Source organism: Odontomachus brunneus, unplaced genomic scaffold (genome assembly GCF_010583005.1).
Source record: "Odontomachus brunneus isolate Ranch 3 - 2012 unplaced genomic scaffold, Obru_v1 Obru_scaffold_005, whole genome shotgun sequence".
NCBI classification, from domain to species: domain Eukaryota; kingdom Metazoa; phylum Arthropoda; class Insecta; order Hymenoptera; family Formicidae; genus Odontomachus; species Odontomachus brunneus.
Window position 1 is genome coordinate 3,196,231 of NW_022639455.1, and position 14,085 is coordinate 3,210,315.

At 41.2% G+C, this 14,085-nt stretch overlaps 2 protein-coding genes across 2 annotated transcripts in view; both read left to right on the forward strand.

Moving 5' to 3' along the window:
- Positions 1-111: 111 nt before the first annotated feature.
- Positions 112-9,283, forward strand: LOC116848662. The gene is made up of 4 exons (XM_032824984.1): positions 112-771; positions 1,887-2,756; positions 3,231-3,362; positions 3,706-9,283. The coding sequence occupies exons 1-4, from the start codon at positions 420-422 to the stop codon at positions 5,055-5,057; spliced, it is 2,706 nt and encodes a 901-aa protein (XP_032680875.1). The 5' UTR covers positions 112-419; the 3' UTR covers positions 5,058-9,283.
- A 157-nt stretch (positions 9,284-9,440) lies between these two features.
- The window catches only part of LOC116848697 (cryptochrome-1), a 36,311-nt gene continuing 31,666 nt past the window's right edge, over positions 9,441-14,085 (forward strand). The window contains exons 1-2 of the mRNA XM_032825049.1: positions 9,441-10,295; positions 11,034-11,195. The gene's annotated coding sequence lies outside the window, so the exon portion shown is untranslated. The remainder of the gene's footprint in view (positions 10,296-11,033; positions 11,196-14,085) is intronic.

Consider the following 14,085-nt stretch of genomic DNA (forward strand, 5'->3'; position numbering starts at 1 on the left):
ATATATATATATATATATATATGTATATATATATATATATATACATATACTTATTTCAAAGTAATAATGAGATATTATTTGAATAAAAAAGCAAGCGAATCTGAGAAAAGACACTCAGTCATAATTCCAATAATATTATTTTTGCCAATGATTCTTTTTGCACGAAAAGAGCATTACAAATTTTCAAAATTGTCAACAGAAGCGGTCACGAGTCAACTCGATGTATCGAACAAGCAGCGCGCCGCACGTCAGTCCAGCCGTTCCGGCGTTCCGATCGCTTGTGGCGAATCCGCGCGTTCCGCATACGCACAAAGGAACGGCGGAATCCCCATCCGGGATCGCCAACGCCGAGTGCTTCGTGATGGTGGCAGTGGAGCGCAGTGCTGTCGTTGATAGTCGCGTAGCAGGAACATGGAAAGATGGCGACATATCTGAAACGCTCGTCGAAACTGTTCGATTTGTCGTTGTCGCGGCCCAGCGCGGACGTGCGTCTGCGGGATCTCATGTGCCCGGTGTGCCGCGGCATCCTGATCGAGCCAGTGACGCTGCCGTGCACACATAACCTCTGCCTGCGCTGCCTGAAGGGCACGTTCGAGCACAACAGCCTGAGCTGTCCTCTCTGCAGGCTCAGGGTAGGCTCGTGGCTGCGCACCGCTACCAAGTCGGAGACCCTGGTGAACCACGGCCTCTGGGAGTTCATCCGGACGAAATTTCCAAAGGAGGTCGAGGACAAGCATAACGGCGAAGAGCGGGACCTCGGCTTGGACGCTGGTGAGTGACATCGCACGTACGTGCATACACACACGCACACATCCCCGCGCGCGCATACCAGCAATAAACAAACGTAACATAACCTATGAGGAATGCGACTAGCGTGTCATTATTTGTCACTTGACTACGCCTCTCGCGTGTTCCTCACCGCCGACGAACGTTTCTCGTCGTGTTGGCTGTGAATTATGTAATCTCGGAATGTGTTTCTCGCCCGCGCTTGGCATCTCACGGCGTCCTTACATTTGTGCGTTTTTGTGTACGTCGTTGTTCCGCTGCACTGTGCAAAACGAGATGCTTGTGCCGCATATCTCAAGATTACGTCTGTGCAGATTGTTTATATATTGTCTACACATGATGTATATACGATCTTTATTCATGTAAGCAACGCAAACTATGTATCGTAAATTGTATTAAAATATATGCAGAAAAGAATAATCAAGTTACAGGACAGTATTTACGATATCTATTTTGAGTGTTGATTATTAAATGTAATGTTTAAAAAGGATAACAAATTGCATAACATTTTCATTTCATCATGACAGATAGGCATATTTAATTTTGAAAGCAAGAGAATGTCATTAGAGAATTCTGTGCACTTGTTTAAGCAGCAATATCCATAAATTTTCATCAGAATTCTAAAGATTAAATAACAACACAAACATTTATTAATTATTTTTTGAACAAGTCACATAGTTTTTAAACAACATCAACAGATCACGTATTGTCTATATGATATCTTATATATAGTTTATGTTATCTCTACATGTAGAATATCATAATTTATATGTAAAATCAACACTCTGTAAAAGCGATTCCTTTTGCTTGTTATTTTTAAATGTTGACAATCACGATTCTCTGTTGACTGGTAATTTCTTCAATAAAAAGCGATTCTGAACATAGAATGATATTTTGCTGAGAAGTGAATACTTTTGTATTCACTTCATAAGTGAACGCTTTCATTACAATTTGTAACAGTTGATGCATTTCCCAATTTTTCAATAGTAGTGTAAACTTAGATTTAAGAGCCTTAATTTTTTAAATAGTAGTTTAAATTACTTGAATTAAATAGAACTTTTTGTTCTAACAATGTATATTCTATGTTTACTTTGTCGCAGATTTCGCAACAGACAGGATACTCAGCGCGGCCGGAGAGATACATCGTGAATATGAAGCGCAACTTCAAATAGCCGAAGAAGAAATGCGACGTCAGAGGCAGGCTGAGCAGATAGCCAGCGAGGCCTTGATACAAAAGATTCAAGCGGAGGAGCAGCATCTGTTGCTGGCGCAATTGGCGCAGGATCAGTTGCTGGCCAAGACCTTGGCGAAAAAGCAAGTCGCGGAGAAGCAAAAGGAGGCGGCTAAGTGCTACAGCGAGTGCTTGAATACGTCGTCGAACTACGCGTACGACACGTCCAAGTTCAACGTGAAGACCACACGTGTAAATAATGTCGAAGCGCAACAAGCCGAAAGTACACACTTAGATAACAAGAGGACGAGTCTTCCTGAATCCATCAGAGATAACCCGGATCTACGACGGACGAATATGGCGTTGTTAACGAAGATCTGCACTGAGAGATACTGCAAAGTGAAGACGAACGCACCTAACGCATACAAGAACTGTTGTCCGAAGCAATTGGCCGTCTACAACGTTGTGACGAAGTCGTTCAAGCACCAAGCGGTACCCAGGTACATTCAACCATGTACCTCGAATTATCCCACGGATCCTGGATGCTCCACGTCGCAGGCTTATGCCACCGAAACCAAGGAGGAGCTGCGTGTGCCGAGCGACGTAGTGAATAGCAAGAAGAAGAGCCTAGGAGTGGAAGTGTGCAGAACACACGGATCACTCGGGCCACATCGGACCGACGACGATGAGAGGATAGGAAGCGCGGAGAGCTCGGGCAGTCACGATAGCATTAATCAGGAGATCCATCACTTCAAGCCGATCAAGACAGTGCCGAGGACATCGTTCAAAATTTCTTCAGGTACGTGTGGGCGCCGTGATATATATCTTTGTTTTAAACAAAAATAAAGTTAACAATACATATGAAGATTCTTATCCCGAACATTCTTCTGTTTTAAAGTGTCTTTCTGAATGTGAATTATAAGCTTCCTGATTGACTTGTAAACATATTTAGAACCGATTTTTCAATAGTAGTTTAATCTTAGATTTAAATTTAAACTCTGTTTTAACAATGTATGTGATATATTTGAAGAGAGTTTGAACTTCGATTTATTTTAAAATTGACGCTCAGAGGCATTTCATCGATAAAAGAGAATTCAAAATAAGAACTAAAGTTAACAAAATAAATAACTACAGTTAATAAAATAACTAAAGTTAACAAAATAAATTTTATGTAAAAATGATGTGTTTTTTTAATTTTTGTGAAAGATAATTTCGGTGTTTGCTTGTATTTATATTGCATTATATTAATATATATGTATATATTTGCTTCCAGATGGAAAACAGATTGATCCGAAGCTGATCAGAGTGGTTCCTATTATGAAAAGGGTGATCAACGCGGTACTGAAACCTCCGTCACCGACGCATCTAAAACGAATCATTGGATGTTCCTGGAGCGCTTTCAGAGGTAAATTATATGTGCAACATTTTATATAACCTCATTGTTCATCATATACATAGAGACGCTATTAATATACAATTTTATATTTTCACATTATAGTAAATCTTCAAAGAAAATTCAAGTTAAACTCCTTTGTTGAGAAAGTTTAAAATTCAACAGTTTGTCATTTTATGCACGTATATATCTTAATGGCGAGCTAGATTCTTTCATCAACTTTTAATATTTGATAAAAAATGGCAGCCTTTTTTTTGTCGTACGACATACTTCATCCGCGATTAGACGCGTAATCAAAACGATGTAAATGTGAAAATATGCTCGTTTCTACTTATTTTGTAATATGTTGTAATAGGTAAAGCAAGGCAGGATGCGAGGGAAAAGCAAGCTGCGCGCAATGTAGATACGGATACGGCGGCCCCGATCGATCAGAAACCGTCGACGTCACTCAACCAGACGGTTTTGAGTAAGTCAATGAAACCGCAGACGAGCGACGCCCGACTCGATTTTATCCTCGAATCGTCGTTCGACAGCAACAAAAATTACACGAAGAGCGTAAACAAGATCGTCAATGGCACTAAGGTGAGCAAAAAATTGTCGTTAGACGACGAGTTGGACGCGAAGACGATTCGTAAGTCTTGGCGGACACGCGTGAGAAACGGCATGGTGGCCAAGTCCAAACGACACAGAAACGTCAGGTACTGTAAAAAGGGTGCCGAACTTATCTTGGACGCAAAAGAGGAGGAACAGGAGGAGGGGGAGGAAATGGAAGAAGAGGAGGTGGAGGAGGAAGAGGACAAGCAGAAGCAGGACGATGATCCAAGGGGTTCCAGTTCGTCGTGTGGCAAAACGAGTCCGCAAAACGACGAGCGGGACGGCGACGATGACGTAGCGCTCGAAAATATAGCGGAACGAATTAAGAGGAGGAAAGTGAACGCGGAAAAAAAGACGCTGAAGCCGACAGAAGCGGAGTCCGACACGTCGTCTAAAAGGAGCACGAGGAAGAGAGTGTTATCTGAGAGGAGAGACAAGAGCTCCGCGGTCGAGAATCAAGCCGTCGTAGTTTCGTCGTCCCGGGAGAACGAGAAACTCGTCGACAGCACATCGAAGCGACGGAGAATGCACGCGGCTACCCGAAGCACCGCGGAGAAGAGTGAGTCGTCGACAAACGCGACAAACGGCAAAGTGGTCGCCGCGCCTGCGTCCAAGAGATCAGCGCGAACTGCGAGTTCGACCAAGATTTCCAGAGGAGTGGTTGGCAGCGAGTCGAACGGTACGCGATACAACAATGGCAAGTTCAATTATGACTCGCCGCCAGAGTCCTGCGACGAGACGGAGGAATGCAATGTCTTGGAGGAGAGCAATGTCGCCGACGTAGATGAGAAGCACGAGCGCCTTTCGGACGAAGAGGTAATCAAAGAGCAGCAACGGATCGAGCAGGTACTCCTGCAGGAGCGAGAGGATTACGAACTGGCGCGCCGCTTGCAGGATAAATTCGACGAGATGGAGCAAGTGGCGAGGCGCACCAGACGTTCGAGGAGAGTCGTCGAGGATACGAATTTCGATGCGGTGGAGTTGCGCGAGATCGCCGCGGCGAGGGCAGCTCGTAAAGCGAGAAGCGCGCCTGCCAAACCGTCGCTCGTCGTACGAACCGCGAAGACCGTGCCTAAGAAGAAGCGCGGCAGGCCGCCGAAGCGTGTGAAATAAGACGAGATGCGCGCACGATAATCACTCAAGAACACGTGTTAGAACCCTCCATTTGGATGTTCCTATAAGTCGAATATGAAAGACGAGGAAAAAGAAGCAGAAAAAGAAGATTTAGAAGTAGTAGTAGCAGCGCTAGAAGTGGAATAAGCAGAAGAAGAAAAAAGAACAGAAGAAAAAGATGACGAGGAAGATTTGATTATTGCAACTTTGTACAATGTCCTGCATGTTTCCAAGAGCAACAACGGATCGAGCAATCGGTTGCGTGGTGTCGAATGCGTACCTGGTGTGTACATCGCGAGAGTACACGTGAAACGGTCTCGCGGCAATCTTTCAAATTGTTATAAACGTCGTTCCCGGTGTCCATTTGACATAACGTTGACGCGCATCTTTCTACGCGCCGTCTTTGTTCCTAATGCGCGTCGTTCGTCCGCGTTTTAAAGATAGCGACGGAGGGCAGACGCTTTACGGTCGTATACACAACGACAGATTCTTTGGCAGCGGTTGATCTTGATTTCACGAAAATTCAAGGTAGACCAGTTCGAGATACATCTAGGCGGATCATTAAGTGTATAACGAGATTCTATTGCTCATTCAAAACCGAAGAGGCTTTATTTTTACAGAGAATTTTTTTATTTGAGATATAAATATATATGTATATATATGAATATATGTGTGTGTGCAAAAATATTTTTTAACGAATATCGAAAAGCTGCGGCGTGAGTAAACGATTCGTATTGCCCCTCGCTTCGAGAGGTTACGCGCGAGATCCGTCAAAGAATCTGTTGAAATGAAGATCGGTGCTTCTAAGACACCCCGTGTCCATTTTTATTAATTGATAGGCTAATGAGAATGAGATTCTCCCCCCTCCATCTTTTACAATCAAAACAGCGCGACAATAGAACGAGCAAGATGTTGTTAAATTCCAGACCAGGCGTGTTACAAGTGCGTACGTCCTTGATTGCGACGAGCAAAGAGATGTATGTAACGAGATTGAAACCGTAGTTTTATATACAGCGATTACACTTATTTTGTAAGTGAGCTTGTCGATTTAAGTAGGCTTAGATCACTATTTGTTGCAACAATCCCGTAAGATTTATATAATACGTATTATATGCAAGTTGATTAGTTTCTTTTTTCTGTGAAAGTTCGATTCGTTGACAGCTGGCTCTTGACGTTTTCGCAAATCGCCTTTTCAGCGGTGCCGAGTCGCAAATAACGTCGATCGATCCTTCGATCAAGGGCCGAGCGTTATGCTTCGTTGTTAACGCGGTTTTCATCGAGAACTAATTAACATTAATTAGATGTTAGAAGTCGGGGGAGTCATGTGAGATTCGACCGATCTTCCGCTCCTTCCCAAACGCGAAAATAGGAAGGAGCGGGGAATTATATGATGTTATCCCCCAGTTATCTTTAATCGCAACGTTCGCGGGAACGACCGTACATGTAAAGTTTGTTATGTGACATTTATATAGATTACCGAGCGAGAAAGGCATATTATAAGTGAATTGCGCATTATAACTAGAGAGCAACAGAGAGAGAGAGCAAGAGAGAGAGAGAAAGAAACTATATGTTTAATAAGATCCGCTTGATATATCGCGATAATTGTCTACTGTCAGCTTCGACGGCCTTGATTATCGTACCGCAATCGAATTACTTGTTATAAATTAAGCATTCTATTAAGAGATTTTTGCACGGAAATATACATTTAGTGCGATGGCGTGTATGCGGATTTCGCCGTGGTGTTCCTTTCGCGCGGGATTCGATAGGATTCGCATTTGGCGAGGACTGTCGCGGATTGCAGTTCCTTTGGCGCAGTTCCGTTTCTGCTAGTAGGTCTCGAATCTTCGCTCATGTGTGCCGCATATATATATATATCATCACATATTATATTATATATAATACATGTGTATTATATATTATATAATATTATATATCATATGTTATATCGTACGCATATATATATATATATATATATATATATATATATATATATATAATATTTTTTAAGAGTCCACTGGTATCGGAATGAGTTCGCGCTCCTCCTGTTTGTGATACTGTCATAGTATTCTGTGGGAAAAAACAAAAACTACTAGTTGATTGAACACAATGACGCAATTGAACGCGTTTTGGTTGAAGCAGACCGAATTTCTGGTTCTTATGAATTTCAAATTCGGTTCTTGAGAACCAGAAATTCTGTGCAAGACGCATTTAATTGCGTAATGTTAATTTAATGATGAATAAATAGAGCCTATAAAGGCCAAGTAGCAATGTATTGCCATAAAATTTTTATAGCGCTACATTAATCGTGCTTGGTTTTACAGACCCTACTTACTCTTCATTTGACTTCATCCAGACACGTTAATTTAAACAATCTTTTGTCTTCGGGTACAAATCGACTATTCGCGCGCTCTCGATCGCGACGGAAGTTGAGTACGATTCGTTTTTATGTTGGTTCTACGATAGATGTCGTAAACCGTAAGACCAATCACAATCGATTGTTAGAAGAATAATCGGCTATGATTGGCCAATTCTTACGGCACACGGTTTACAACGTATTTGCACCGGATTTACGTACGCAGTGTACTCGCGCGCACTTTTCGTCTTCACTTCCGCGACTACGTGCGAGCCATTTTGAATCTGTCGACCGAACATGATCGAAGTTGCGCTCGTAGCGCGCATTAGAACTCACCGCGGACGAGACCGGGTAATTCCTTCGCGTCGTGCTTTAACGAGCGCAATCGTTAACATCCCGACATGCCGCCGCAGCCATCAGGTCCTTTTGTTTAAACGTCGCGATAAAAGAGAGAAGGAGGGAGAAAGATAGAGAGAGTGAGAGAGCCTTTTACTGAATGTTATTTAAATGATAAGAAGATACTTTTATAGAGAGACGAGCGAAAGTATAACAGCGACAGTCGACAGAGTAGACGACGAGGAAACATTCGGATATTACGAATTCGAACGTTCGGGTATTGTCGAATTTTATGATTTTAATGAACCTCAAACGTCCGTTTGTTTTCCTTTTTTTTTCTTTTGTGTTTCTTTTTTTTCTTCTCTACTTATTCAGCGGCTCGGAATAAAAGGGGATCGTCTTTTATTTCGAGCCACTCCACCACAAATCCGCGAATCGCGAAACTCGAAGAGGCTTCTGAAAGTTTCCTTGTTAGTGCGGAATAAGCGGCAACCGCAGCGCGTATGAATGATCGCGGTTAGAGGATGTTTCCATCGTTGCTCTTCCCTCCATGTTCCTTTCTTCCCTTTTTTTTCGTTCGCGATCTTGCTTAATCACAACGCCCGCGATTCGTCGTTGTGATTGTTGTCATTCGGACAGCACAATCTACTAAAAGAATGTCTTGAAAATGTCTCCAATAGACATTCTATTTCTCTTTTAGACGTCCTTTGGACGTCTTCAAGACATCTTTTGATAATTTGTGCTGTCCGGGCAGAGAGGAGTCGCGGGAGGCTTGATTTCTGCTTCGTCGGCGAGAGTAGTCTTTCAGTTATCCTTTTCCTTTTTCTCCTTGTGTAAATTTTTTAAGTGCGAATATATACGTATGTGCATGAGTTAAGTAACGTGTATGATAACTAATCGCGTTCAAACGAAACAACGTCGATAGGAGAACCGTTCACGGAATCACGAGAGAGGTGGTATTACGAATAGCAAATAATCTAACAAGAGTATACTGTAAAGAAAAGCGCATGAAAAAAATTTACGGAAAAAATGCTATAAATAATATAGAAGATGTATAGAGAAGATATTTAGTTATAGAGCGATTATATATATATATATATATATATATATATATATATATATATGTATGTATGTATGTATAATCTATGAACATGTATATACAAGCGCAATGCATGTACATAGAGTGTGCACGCATTGTGCTTATATATATATTTACAGAATAGCGTCGATTATATTATATATCGATATCTAGAACATCGAGAGATTAAAACAAGCGTAGTGTTAGCCCCAACGAAGGAACCGAGTTTTGAACGAACGAAGTGACACTCATTTCGGATTTTTAGCAAGAGTCATTTTTATATATGCCACACACTACACGATACATACATACACGTACACATTCATACGTACACAGTTTTACGATAGAAGATGTAGCAAGAGCAACGGTAGCCCGGGGTGAAGACCGCTGGCGCTCTCCGTTTTTCTTGATACGTTTTGTATATGAAAAAAAAAACGAATAAATGACTGTAATTATTCATCTGTGACATTTGCAGCGCGCTGAACAGTCCCTGCTTCCGCCAGGAAGTGTCGCTAGTGTTAAGATCTAAGGCAACGAACCCGCACGCAATCCCTTTGTCTCAAGTAATAAAGACAGGCTTTTGTAAGTGTAACGAAAACTAGACAGATAATCGAGAATAATTACGGGTGCGGAAGTTTGGAAGTTCTACAGTGAGCTTTGTATGTGTGTGTGTGTGTGTACTATAGAACCCGTCAAAAGATTTGATTCAATTTTTTAGATAAATTTGATTTTGCTGTATTCCATGAAAACAAATGATTCGTCAACCAATTAGTCGCTTGAATTGTTTTCTATGATTTTCCGGCAGCATTCTAGCAATTTATTATCGGAGGATATTGAAAATAGATAATTGAATCGAACTTCTTGACTGACCCAATGTATGAACGCAGACGCATGCGAGGAAAATAGCGCGTGAACTTACGCACCTTGGCAATAATGCATTTTATTAAAATAACTATTAAAATAACAGTGAATTTCTTTCCAGATGAAGTTACGAGTAGATGTAGGATGTAACTTCGTCGCGTCTCTTGGAGAATGGGAGAGATGATTGTACCGCGTGGAAGATATTTTTGCGAGAGAATCGAAGCTGCATACGCACAGTTCGCTTTTGCACAGTTCAGTCATGCCGCGCGTCGTATCTTGCTCTCACGGCGAGAAGAATTGTTACGTGTAAGCGCGATAATTCGATCAAGGATATCGCGTAGGTAAATATCCTTTCTTATGCAACGCGCGAGGGACACAGCGAGTTACAACACTGGCGACACGACAATGAACAGGATCCTCCTCTATAATCCGCTGCACGAAATAAGGATAAAGAGAGGAGAGAGTTACGCAATAACCAGGACGCCTAATTACGACAGCACCGTGTATCCCAGAGTTCAATATACCTTCCACTATCCACAAAATCCCGTCGGCCTCTCCTTCAGTACGGAATAACGGATATATTATCAGTCGTCACTGCCTTTTAATAAAGGTAGGAATTGCGATTTTCTCTCACCAAACCAATAAAAGTACAAAATTTGAAAATAAATAACGTCAGTTTCAAGACACTTCGAGCTACGTGGACTCGACATTTTTACACACAGAAAGAGATCACTCTATTGCTAAGAAAAAGTTTACTTTCTTATTTTTAAGGGATGGTTATTTTCAACAATGAACATTTTCTTGATAATAGTCTTGAGATATGCTTATTACAAATTTTAGAAAAGTTCCTTATCACGTTCCTTATCACGCTCAAAAGAAGAATTTACTTCCTTTACAAGAATATTATAAGACTATATCGAAGAAAAAGTTTGACTTTTTATTTTAATTTAATATTGTTGATTAAACTTTGTTGATTAAACTATTGTTGATTAACTCAACTTACTATAATTCATAATGTAGTTTGATTAAACTTGCTGCTGATAACGAACTCGTGATAGATTTTCTGGTGTATAAACTTCTAAAATACTTGAAGCAAGTAACATGCATTTGCGCGCAGTATGCACTTTTCTGCGTGTAGTCGTGAAAGTGGAGTCGCGTTTTAAAATCACGATTTTTCCTCCTAATTCCACGGAGATCCTAATTACAACTGCCCAGTCGTAATTAGGATAATTAAATTATTTACCTCCCGTGCCTGTGATTTTATTATTTATTTTCAAAAGCGCTCCGCGACTTTCTGTGCTGCGCAATATTCTTTACGCTATTTATTTATTGGTTAAAAATATTATAGCGCAGCTGTATGCGACTGGAAGAACGCAGAGTTGAGTGTGTAACTAGAAGAGCGCAGACGGAAGCGCAGAGGATCCGCAACTTCGTTACCACCGACGAGATTCCGGAGAGATCGGAGGATCGTCCTTGCGCAGCAGGATCGTCCTCAGAACGGCCGTTGCAGGTATGTAACCCGCGCGTAATCGCGTACTAGCAACAATTGCAACAGACGCTCACCTAAGCTCGTTGCGTCATCGTCGCGAAATAATAGGATAACGTGGGCGCGCATGCACACACTTTTGCGCCTAGCGAGATTACGCAGGTTCGGATTTGCGGATAACAGTTCGCAAAAATAACCGCGTGCTTTTTGTTCGTCACCGGTTATGGCCATCTGGTCTAATCCGTCAGAAATAATTACCGAATGAATTACGTCGCGAAAGCTACCTTAGCCCCATAATCTTGCTTTAAGACGTAAGCCGTAAGAAACTGACCAATCATGATCGATTTTTAGAAAAATAATCGACTGTAGTTGGTCAATTTCTTACGGCTTACGTCTTAAAGGAAGATTGTGGACAAGAGCCTACTGCTCTTAAAGCGTTGTCACTGTGAAACTACTGTTTTACTCTCTAAATTTCGTGGAGTGGAATCTCACCCGAAACGATTGAGAGGTGGATTAAAAGCGTCACTCGAAATATTCGTGGAAATACTAATTAGAATGAACATATGTTTCTGTGGCACGAACATATGTTCCTGAGGAAGCACGTTAGATTTACTCTTCAGTTTCAAGTGAAAATACTCAACGATTCAGAACAGAGAGCTCACACTATATGAATGACGAATCACTCGAATTCAAATAACTCGGTGGTGTGGTCACTTTACTTTTCCAGTGAAATTCCATTCCAAGAAATTTCCAGAGTACAAATTCAATTGTCTCATGATGTGCGCACAGGTGCGCATCTTGTAACCGCAGTTTCAAAGATACGACATTCTCTAATTGTGTGCGACCTGCAATGTTGCTTCACTTAGAAAATCACGCACGTCCTTGCCAATTTGTCCGCGCGACCGAGTTCCCCATATCTTGCTCTCTCTTTCTCTTTCTCTCTCTGTTTCTGTCTTTGTCTTTCACCCTATTAATAATCAGCGCAATTTAATAATTACGCGAGATGCGAGAGTGGATGATGTGCAGAAGTGAGAGAATTCTCTAGTGGGAGAGAGAATACATTTAAAATAATTTCCCGGTTAAAATTAATCCAATCCTTCCGCTTTCGAGCGATTAATTTTCCCTTTTTATTTTGTCGTATTTAAAGAGCAGACCCAAGACGTTCTTATTGTTTTGATCTTTTTTTAAATACAAATATTTAAATTGTCAATGCAGAATACATGTTCAATATATGTACATATATTTTATATTAAAAGTTTAAATATTCGTCTTTAAAGATCAAAGCGATCAGAAAGCTCAGGATTAGACACGTGTCTAGGTATTGGCATGTTTTTTACCGCAAATCTGGAGATCGCAAAAGTGCGCCTCGAATGTATATCTCATCCGATAACGAATCTCTTTTTCGCGATCCACATGCTGGTTAAGTGCGCGAGATGCAGAACTGGCGTTTTAACTATCGCTCGAGATAACGATAATGACGTGATGTAGCGCAGTCTTTCGCGAGCCGTCTTACGTAGACGCAGAAGGCGAGAAGTTTTGTGACAATAAGTCATCTCATTGGGTCGTGTCTTATTATTCCGTGATTTTATTATTCCGACTTATTCTGCGATTATACGTTGCAACGTTCCAAGACGTACACACGTACCGTCGTCACGTCTGCGTCCCCTTGAGATCATCATCTCGCGATAAACGAGAAATTAGACGTGTCGTGCTGGATCGATGGGCTGATGAATAGTTAAATACACGCTTCATTCAACATGCAACAAATCCTATTTTAATCCGTTGGACACAAATTTGTTACGCAAATCGGATTTTCCAATCAATAACTACGATATCGCACACAAGTGGTTACGCAAAATACAAAATTAATCATTAATAGTTCGTCAGAGGATTTGCGATCACTCAGGTCGACGAAAGGTCGAGCGAAGGAGCACGGCTTCTTTCTGCAAAATATAGACTCGTTAAGCTGACTACACGACACTAAGTTTCCTCTTTAATTATATTTCCGGAAATAAACCTCTTGTCGGGTTTGGAATCGGCGCGACGTGCTTGCAATTAAAAATTACCACTCGCCGGAAGGATCCCGCGCGTTCGTCCATTAATGATCTCGGAACTTCCTGACGAATTTGGATTCCGTCGTTACCAGGCGAAAATATCGACAGGGATCATCACGTAGCAACTTTTCAATACTTTGTGCCGAGTATCTTGAGAATTTTAAGTAAGGTGCAAATGAAATTCCCGTTTAAGACGAAGCCGGCGAACAATTATCCGAGGCACGAAGTCGCGTTATCCATTTACAGTCGTAAAGCGGAATTTGCCGGTGCGGGGAAACCCTTTCACCGTGAAAGAGCGAGACAGGGAAAGAAAGAAAAAAAGATATCTCGGCGAATTGGAACATTCGGCAGATTTTCGTCACGGACGAATCAATCGTGAAGAGAGACAGAAATCCAACGAGAGCATGATTTCTAAGATATTAGTACGCGTTCTATTCGTTATATATGATTAAACACACCATTCGTTATATATGATTATACAAGGTCCTATAATAAACTGTATATAAGAGAGCGTATTCCTGGGATCAATTTAAGTAGGAAACTTCCTCTAAACATGGATGAAATCATACACAATACTTACCTAGGTACAGACGTTCAAAGCTAAGAACTACACGCAAAAAATGACTTAGTAATATCAGCTAAACCGCGGTAGCTGATTCAAACTTAATCAAAAGACTAATCATTTAGCTGTCACTGCTAAGAATTGGTTATGACAGCTAAAATGCATTCGCTATGAAATACAAATATATTAGATGATATTAAAAATGCACATTATTTCAAATAGCTAAGAAAACGGCAGTTATTCCTAAATTTCTTATCGTATACATATATTAAAGAAGTTTGCCGCACAGTTACAATCA

Excerpts from the sequence above, each read along its gene's own strand:
- LOC116848662 (XM_032824984.1), top strand. The coding sequence starts at position 420 with ATGGCGACATATCTGAAACGCTCGTCGAAACTGTTCGATTTGTCGTTG. Across the intron at positions 772-1,886 it reads GGACCTCGGCTTGGACGCTG|ATTTCGCAACAGACAGGATA; the intron begins GTGAGTGACATC and ends ACTTTGTCGCAG. Across the intron at positions 3,363-3,705 it reads TTCCTGGAGCGCTTTCAGAG|GTAAAGCAAGGCAGGATGCG; the intron begins GTAAATTATATG and ends ATGTTGTAATAG.